Raw genomic sequence first — 9,784 nt, forward strand, 5'->3', positions numbered from 1 at the left:
TGCCTCCACCCATTGTATGCATGGTCACATGCTGGAGGTTACTGCGAGATTGCTTTCAGTCAGACCTTGCGCTCCTTTAATTCGCCCACTGGCTCCTGGTATTGCCCACACAGCCCAGGTAGGTTTATCGTTAGGTCCCAAGCTACTTGAGAAACCTTGGCGTGATGCTCGGGCTCAGACATGTCCTCGCGTAGGACATGTTGGTTAATCTGTCAATTTTAACACCAGTTTGAGGGCTTAGTAAGACTGCAGAGTGCCTTTGTTTTTGTTATATTATCTATCTTGAGGATACCAGTATAAAACACTCTGAAAATCCCTTAAAGGCCTCATGCACACGACCGTTGTTGTGTTCCGTTCCACAAAATGGGGTTCCGTTTCCATGTGTCTTCCTTTATTTTTGGAGGATCACCAGACATGAAGGAAAGTAAAAAAATGTCTTAGTCAAGTTTGCCATGCAAATGATAGGAAAAAAACGGACGTGGATGACAATCTTGTGTGCCTCCGCATTTTTTCACGGACCCATTGACTTGAATGGGTCTGCGAACAAGTAATATTTTTTGGACGGACTGAAACCACGGATCACGGATGCGGATGACAAACTGTGCATTAGCCGAGTTTCCATCGGACCCTTTGAAAGTCAATGGGTCCACAGAAAATCGCGAAAAACGGAACAACGGCCATGGAATGAAACAACGGTCGTGTGCATGAGGCCTAAGACTCAGACATTGACTTATAGGGAGCTTCTTACTATAGCCAGGGAGAGACATTGTAGTTGGAGCATTGGCAATAATTTTCTACATGCTGCTAATACAGTACGCCCTAAGCAGAACCACCTTTAAAAAGGAGTAGAAAAAGAAAATACTGTGGTGTAAGATAAATCCTCTGACCTGTAGAAGTGTACCATGAAGTACTATTAGTGAATATACTGCAGGGAGCTATACAAACGGCTGGCATATATCTACGGGAGCAGGACCCCTAGGATCCTGCACTGTAGAAAGTTCTATTCATTCTATAAAGATAACCGCAAATAATTCATGACACAACACCAGCAATATACAGCACAGATGTGATCCTTGAGGCACAAGGCACGGAAATGAATGATGCAAAACAAGTGGGGGGAGCAAGATCATGGATGAGTGTGCTGGAAAGGAGAAAAAGTATGGACTGGAAATGGAAATGCTTGAATCAAGGACATGGCTGAAAGGTTTAGAGAAAATGCAGGAGGAATGCCGCTGAATACAGATGGTAAAAATGAGCTTACATTTCTTCAGATCTACACCAAGTGTCAATGAAGAGGCAACAAAGCCAATTCAGTCTACAAGGGCAATGAGTCAGTGAGCATCAAACAGGACGGCTTCATAACACAGCCTCCTCCTTCACTGCTGCCTGCCTCCCTCCCTTATTATCTATACCCCCCTTATCTCCCTCCTCCTTTTGTCTTTTCTTTCTCCCTCCTTCCTCCACCCTCTTCTCTCTATCTTTTTTGTCCTTTTCACGCTCTCTCTCTCCTCCCCCAGCTCTCTGGCACCAATAACAGGAGGGAGATCAGCAGTGGCTGCAGCGGACGAAGCTTTCTGCATGCAGAGGACAGAGAAGAACTGCACCTTGCCTGCGACACGGACAGACATGCCAAAGCAAGGGGCTGACAGGAGCAAAAAGACAGGTACAGTGAATGACATACATTTACAAGTGCAGAAAGAGCCAGGGGCATACCCAGAGTGCTGCAGATGGGGTGGACCAGAGGAACACTACTACAGCTAGAGCCAGGATGCTTACATCCAGATGTAAATCCATGGAACCTGAAACCAGGCACAGACACAGTGAAGCAGGCGTCCTGCCATTAGTTCAGGCACCAATTACATAGGAGGGAAAATGAACACCAAGGATTACGTTCTAAAGACTCATGATCCTGTTCACACAGAGGACATAATCATCAGAGGTCAGACCGTGAGTATACACAGGCTTGTATGTATACAAACACACCTTCATCTGTCACCAGCAGCACCATGACATCCATCCCAAGGACCTGCAGTTTATCTGCATCATCCTGGTAAACATACCCCCCCTCCTAGCCGCACTTACTGTACACACTCACCCACAGGATATGACAAGAGTGCCTATGTCTGTGTGGATGGAGGTCACAAAGAATGAAATCTTGGAGTAGTGTTTCAGACTCCAGCCATATAACATGTATCACTAGCCGTCATCCAGCACGGTGATGGAAGATATGCCATAGTCATCTTGTAAGTACAATATGTATGGAATGGGGAGGCAAGACACTATTTTATTAAAACCGTCTTCGAAGGACGGTAACATCGTGCACATGTTCAGAATCAGCCGAGGAGTTACAAATCTGCTAACAAAGCACTTTCTGGGAGCACTTCACTATGTTCCAGAAGGAGAACTGATCCACTGACTGATATCATCATTTTATATGAGGGGGAGGGGGTCCATGCAGCCTATTTCCCTTTAACTTATAGAAACGCATGCCAGAAGGTATTATGTGCTCTCATAGACTTTGTTAGAAAGAGATGTCTCTTACTACTCAGCATTATGCAAATAGTACTATTATGTTACCTGTTGGCAATATACTGTAGACATAGGCCCTGATTTATCATGGATTCTGGCCTCAAAGTCATAAAATGAGGCTACACTTTAGAAATATGGGTAGAAGTGGGTATGGTTAGCTATCAATAATGAGTTTCACTCCAGATTTATCACTGAGACTTAAGACTTTAAAAAGTCATAATCTCGGGCCTCGTTTATGTTTCCGTTTTTGAAAAATGCAAAACGTACCCATTGATTTAAGTGTGTCTGTTCACATTTTCAGTATGTTTTTAGTAAAAAAAAAAAAAAAGGGAACATGCACTTTGATCCGTAATGAGGACCAAGCACGCCCATTGAAGTCTATGGGTCTGTGAAAATCAATGAGATCCGTGTTGTGTCTGTTTTTCACTGAAGACTAATAGAAGATTCTTTGGAAATTTTCAGCTGAGCAACTTTCATGAATTACGAATGACACGCGGATGGTAAAAACAGACATATGGACCAACCACGGATCCTTCATGGATGAAACACGTACGCTTTTTTTCACAGACGTGACACTGACACAGAAATGTGAACGAGGCCTCACTCCAGTAAGAGGGTAGAGTAGGAGACCTGCAGGACCTTTTCTGGACACAGAAGTGTTAGGTTTAGGGTCCATTCACACGTCCGTAGTGTATTGCGGATCCGCAATACACCCGGCCGGCACCCCCGTAGAACTGCCTATTCTTGTCCACAATTGCGGACAAGAATAGGACATGTTCTATTTTTTTGGACCAGAAGATCGGTGGCGCACTCTGGAAATGCGACTGTGTGCAGTCCGCATCCATTCCTGCCCCATAGAGTGGGGTGCGCACGCATTCCACAATTCCCCTCATGATTAATTCCCCCAATAGCTTGTGTATTTCCATTTTATCAGCATATTGACATGCACACGTGGTTCCCCAGAAATAGTTGTGTGCGGGTGGTCCAAACCATTGACAGGGAAAGGACTTGTCTCATTGGATAAATGCATGCGGTGCAGTGAACAGCTGGGCACTACTGGTCTTGCTCCTGGCACCCCATGGCAGAATGCTGATTCTGCCGAGAGAAGCCACAGCCAGGTAGGCATCTCCCCCAGATAAGGTCACAGCAGGTGAAACATTCTGGCTCATAGTGAGGGGGGCCCCAAGCACAGAGAAACCTCCACATGTCCTACCAGGTTAATATAATATCACTAGGGCTTATCTTTGGTAGGATTTGTACCTTTTAAGGCTACATGCACACAAACGTATTTTGTTTCCGCGTCTTTTTTTTTTTTTTTTTTTTTTTGCGGACAGCAAAACACATGTGTTCGTGTGCATATACCCTAATATTCAGTGTGGTTTACCATTATGTTTCATTTAAAAATAGTTGGTGACCTCTAACTGTAAATTCACATCACTATTTAGATTTCCATTGTTCTGATCCGTAAGAAGAAGAGAAAAACAAACAAACAGGATCCTGTACAAAATGGATCCTGTTGCGTCAGTTGTCATCCATTTAAGCCATCCGTTTTTTTTTTCCCATCTAAAAAAACTGATCTCACACAAAAATGGATCAAACGGATGAGAAGTCATGCAACAGGACTTTTTTTTTTTTTTTCTCTTTCTTCTTCTGACCGATCAGAAGAACGGAAAGCTAAACGCTGACGTGAACTCAGCTTAAAACTTTAGGACAGGCATCCTCAAACTACGGCCCTCCAGCTGTTGCAAAACTACAACTCCCAGCATGCCCAAACAGCCTGCAGGTATCAGCCTACAGCAGGGCATTGTGGGAGGTGTAGTTTTACAACAGCTGGAGGGCTGCAGTTTGAGGATGCCTGCTTTAGGACTTCTGCTACATGCACATAAAAATGTAAAAACTAAGAAATATTTAAACACACTGCTATTTCATACTGAATAGGAACGTAGCTGTTACAGGGTCAAAGCGAACCATTCCAGTCATACTCATCCGTTATATGTCTGCCGCCAAGATAGGTGAGTCACTTGCTGTGAAGAACAATAAACCCAGTTTCAAATATGGAAGTGGGCCTGTTTTTGCATCATCTGGCACATTTGCAGTTTCCACAGGATTGTGGACCTTTTATGTTCATAAAAGATATTAGCTTCTGCCCCTGTTCAAAAAACAAAGCCTCCTTCTCCTGATTTAAAGTTCACTGTTTCGAATGCAACTACAAGAAATGTAATTCCTGGCCCCTGCATCGTCAGATCATCCCCATCATCTGTTAGTCACTTTGGGTTTTCCTAATCTAGAATATATATATAATCACTAGTACTAGTTTGTGTGGAACTAAAGCTATTGCATCTGAAGAAATAATCCTGAATGTATTCATCAAGTCCATTAATCATAATCTCAACATCCTCTCTAGGGACACAATTTAGTTATGTAATAGGATGTATTTATGCCGCTAGTTTAAAACCCATTAAAGTTATTTGACAATGTTATATAATCTTATAAGACTTGAAGGAACTGGTGACTGTCTCCAGGGTCAATAAGAAGAGAGAGCACAAGATCGGTAATACAGGGGTTTCCAGTTTTATATAAATGAAGGTTAAAGAGGTTTCCGAGATTTAATACTGATCAGTGGGGTCTGACACCCGGAACCCCGCTGATCAGCTGTTTGAGAAGGCACCAGAGCTCCTGTGAACACCACGACCTTCTCAGCTTCATCTAGGTTGTGTGATAACACATTCATCAGCCACGTGGCCGAGGCGCAGCTCAGCCCCATGGAAGTAAAAGAGGCCAAGCGTGATACCAAGCACCGCTGCTGTACAATGTACGGCACTGTGCTTGGTAAGCACAGAGAAGGCCGCGGTGCTCACAGGAACACCAGTGCCTTCTCAAACATCTGATCAGTGGGAGTCCTAGGGTGTCAGACCCCCACCAATCAGATACTGATGACCTATCCTGGGGATAGGTCATCAGGTTTAAAATGTTGGAAACCCCTTTTAATCAGTGCATTATCAAATTACAAAACGATGTGATATGTTATGTATTTCAAGTCATCAGTCCAAAATCTCTGCTTGCAGTCAGTGAATAAATCATTCTTATTAACATAGAGTTTGAAAAGCTATCTTTAAAAGATAAAACGGCTCACAGTATATTAAAACAGTGTTTTTCATTTGTTGATCTGAGGATGAGTTCCAAGTCTTAATATGGAAATATGACCTATGGTACAATTAGGGCTTCACCTTTGCACCCAAGCTCGGCCAGATAGGGGAGGAAACAGGAGTGCCCAGAGGAAAGCCATGCAAACTCCATGCAGATGTTGTGTTTGGTTGGATTCAAACCTAGGACCCCCGCATTAGAAGGCACCAGGGCTACTGGGCCACAGTGCTAGCTATCTGAATGTAAAAAATGGTGTTTATTTTCTCTGGCAGACTACTAATAATTGAAAATGGCTCAATATTGAAAGAGAAAGGGTGGAATTAATCAATATGCAAAATTATGCCTTCCAGCGCCACCTATAGATTTGGCTCATGTGCGAATAGCAACTCCAATCTAAAAACTAACTTCAAATACACCCACAATGATAAATTCCTCCCAAAGTATGTTAGAAAGCGTGAGCTCTGCAGCCTGGCTCATTTACTACCATGTGCACCAGAAAGAACCGCTGCAAGAACCGTTTTTTGTCTTGCCGATTCTTGGCACTTATGTCAGAAATAGGCCAAATCCCTGCCAGGTCTGTTATAGTCAATGGGGCCTGGCGGTACTCCGACCCTATCTGGCTATGCTGGGTACGATGAACTCTGGCAGGCTGTCCCTCTTAACACGGAAAAAGTGATACGCAATACAGAAGAGTGACAGCATAGAAATATGGTCTGTATTGTAATTATTGCAATTTGTGCTGTTTCAACGTTTACAGTATATTTTGTTTTTTCTCACAGGGATTTCTTTTCGTGGAGTTATGACCCTTTAGTCTCTTTTATGAATCTGTCTTTGGTTCCCAATGTGCCAACATGGAGCTGGACACAAAAATATTTTAAAGCCTGCTTTTTCAACACAAAGAGTATGGGCTAATTCAGTATTTTCCAAAGACTTACCTTCATTACACTCTTGAAGTTAAAAGACATTTAAATATGTGTAAAGTGTCTTCACGGTCCTGTGCCAGTGAATATCTGCCATCCACGGTCTGGTACAATGCAACAGGATTAAGTGTTTGCTACCTGTGACCAATCTCTCACTATGTGGTTATCCTGTGTCTTCTGGCCACAACTGTTTTGGGCCTTCAGTCTCTGCTTTCTTGGGGAAATGATGACAGTGTTAGAAGCATCTCCACTAAACTGCCAAGATACTTGTATTTGTGCAAGCGATGTCATCACTTGCTCCAAGAAGGAGCTGGCAGTGATCCCAAGTGGTCTACCCAAGTATATAGCAATGCTGGACCTCACTCACAACCACCTGTCACGTCTGCGGGCTGAATGGACTCCAGCTCCACTTCAGAGGCTACACACTTTATTGTTATCACACAATCTTATCACTTTTGCATCATCGGAGGCTTTCCATCTGACCCCAAACCTGCGTTACCTAGACCTCTCCTGCAATAAACTGCGAGCACTTGATGAGAATGCATTTAGTGCTTTGGAAAACCTAGAGGTTCTTGTTCTCTTTAAGAATGCCATTGTCGATATTGATCGCAGTGCTTTTGATGATATGATTAATTTGCAGAAGCTCTACCTGAGCTACAATTTGGTGACCCGCTTCCCCATTGAACTGGTGAGGGATGGGGAAAAATTGCCAGAGCTGTCATTACTTGATCTCTCTTTCAATAAAATAAAGAGCCTCCCAGTGCCACAACTGCGGGTGCTGCCCGCCTGGCTGACCAACAGGCTTTACTTACATGGAAATCAACTGACCTGCAACTGTGAAGTGTACGGACTGTACTGGTACTGGCATGTCCGGCAGCTGGCTTCCACGGTGGACTTCAGAGAACAGATACAGTGTTACCCACCAGCCCAGCAAAGGACTGTTTCTATAAATGTTTTTTCCCTGAATGAAAGTGAATTCATGAACTGCAGCATTGTGCGAGAGAGTGGAATGGAGGCATACCTGCAGGATACAGTCGTTTTAAACTGTGATTCTAAACAAAGAGATGTAAACCAGATTTGGATGACGCCTGGAAATGAGATACACAAACAGTATGGCGAGAAAGAGACAAATAGCAGCATATCTGTGCTGAATAATGGCAGTCTGCAAATAAGACATATCCGTTTGGAGGACCGGGGCACATATACTTGTTATGCTCAAGGCGTGGCATTGAATGAGACACTGTATGTGACTCTCAGTGTGTTTAATGTAACAAGACAAGTGCACCAAGATACACTTAATACGGCATATACTACTCTTGTGGGCTGTGTGGCTAGTGTCATCCTAGTCCTGATCTATCTATATCTGACACCATGCCGCTGCTGGTGTAGGACAGGTGATCGAGGTCAAGGAGAGGACAGGGACAGTATCCGTTCCTCAGTCCTCAGTGCAACACCTAACCACGAGACTACAAGTGAGAAAGCAGCTCTCAGTCGTCATGTGGCCTTTCTGGAGCCCCCTGGAGACCTTCGGGGTCAAAACGGAAAGCTTAAACCAAATGGCTCACAGGATGCACCTGGGATAAAGAACAACTTTCTACAACCTTCATCTCCACAAAGGAAGTTGTCAGATCCTGGGTCCATAAGTTCTGTCTTTTCTGATACCCCTATTGTAGTGTGAGCGCTAAGTATTATCTCATGAATGGTTGCAAAGCTCTCTAGGTAACCTCCAACTCTAGAATTCTTTTTAGAAATCTCCTGAAAGTGCATGTGCATGTCAGGTTAGTGTTCAGAGACCAGGAAAGAGGCGAGAGGGGCGAGATTTCAAAGTTGAATTGGGAATGTTAGTACGGTAAGGATAATGTAGATAAGTATCAAACACAAGTAGAATACAGATGGAGATCACAAGAGGCTTGAGTGAACTACATGTATTAGATCTAGTCTAGCCGTCAGCAATCTAAACAAATGGGAAAAAGTATACAAATCTACAGTTCTAACTAATAGGAGTTACCAACTAGTCAAAAAATTCAATGCAGAAAAGTTATTCTTTACATTATACGCCATAACTGCTTTGTCAAATACAATCGAACTGCACACCATAGCTGTTAGGTGCTGCTGACACATGGAAAGACACTCCAAAGGGAGGGTATGGCACATTGCCCCGGAGAGGGATACAATAGACTGGAGTCTGTACTGAGCTAATCAGTGTTAACTGAGAGCACAGATCAGTTACCATAGACTCTGGCTGATGTCAGTAATGAAAAGCACAAGCCTCCACAGTAGCTTGGAAGTAATATACAGTTACTAAAACTCCTAAACCGTTCACTTGTTAGTATAGTAGTTTAGCACACATGCATCCAAATCTCTAGAAGATGCTCATCATGCTTCATAACCCCATTAAGGCCTCGTTCACACTTCAGTGACTGGTGGACAGCACATGTTCCCATTGCTGCTAATGTATTTGTTCACACTGTGGGTCAGTGAAAAACAGCACAGGAGCATACACTACTTTGGTTGGTGATGCAGACCAAAGAAGTCTAGAGGTCTGTCAAAAAACACTGGCACAACACAAATGGCATCTGTCTTCTGTCAGTGGTTTTTTATGGACCATTTGGTAGGAGATGCTCTGCTGAAATATAGAGGGCAAAATACAGATACACAAATTCTTCACAGATAAAACAGAGAGATTTTCTACAAATGTCAAACGGACACGGAAATGTGAACGAGGCCTAAGTGACAGTCTGTAGTCCTTTTGAATTTGTAGTTCTGGTAATTTGATGTTACTGGTGCAAATCTGGCTGAAAACTGTTGCCAGGTTCCATCGCTTCTCTATATGTGGTGCCCTTTTTTCTACAGGTGCTCACAGGTGCCCGCATTGTTATTTATACCAGGTGACTGCAGTCTAGCATGCCAGATACTGATATTCAGTATTGTTTCCTTCATTACCTTATTCCGCCACCTTAAGCCTCATGCAGATGTCCGTGGAACACAATCCGTGAGATATCGGACTGGCATTGCAGGAGCGCACGGCATCATAGCAACCAATGAGGCGGTGCACTCCTGCAATGCCAGTCCGGTATCTTACAGACCCTGTTCCACAGACATCTGCATGAGGCTTTAAGCTTCAAAATCTGAATGTGCCAAAAAAATTGCTTACACAAAATAATGTACTTTATTTGATGCTTAAGATCTTA

The 9,784-nt window shown here is 43.5% G+C and overlaps 1 protein-coding gene across 1 annotated transcript; it reads left to right on the forward strand.

Annotated features, from left to right (window-relative positions):
- The first annotated feature begins 1,138 nt into the window (after positions 1-1,138).
- AMIGO1 (adhesion molecule with Ig like domain 1) lies at positions 1,139-9,566 on the forward strand. Its single transcript, XM_044287073.1, has 3 exons — positions 1,139-1,245; positions 1,518-1,663; positions 6,453-9,566. Exon 3 carries the CDS (start codon positions 6,751-6,753, stop codon positions 8,269-8,271), a length of 1,521 nt encoding a protein of 506 aa, XP_044143008.1. The 5' UTR covers positions 1,139-1,245; positions 1,518-1,663; positions 6,453-6,750; the 3' UTR covers positions 8,272-9,566.
- The last annotated feature ends 218 nt before the right edge of the window (positions 9,567-9,784 follow it).

This window comes from Bufo gargarizans, chromosome 3 (genome assembly GCF_014858855.1).
Source record: "Bufo gargarizans isolate SCDJY-AF-19 chromosome 3, ASM1485885v1, whole genome shotgun sequence".
NCBI lineage: Eukaryota > Metazoa > Chordata > Amphibia > Anura > Bufonidae > Bufo > Bufo gargarizans.

Coding starts and splice junctions, on each gene's coding strand:
- AMIGO1 (XM_044287073.1), top strand. CDS start 6,751: ATGTGGTTATCCTGTGTCTTCTGGCCACAACTGTTTTGGGCCTTCAGT.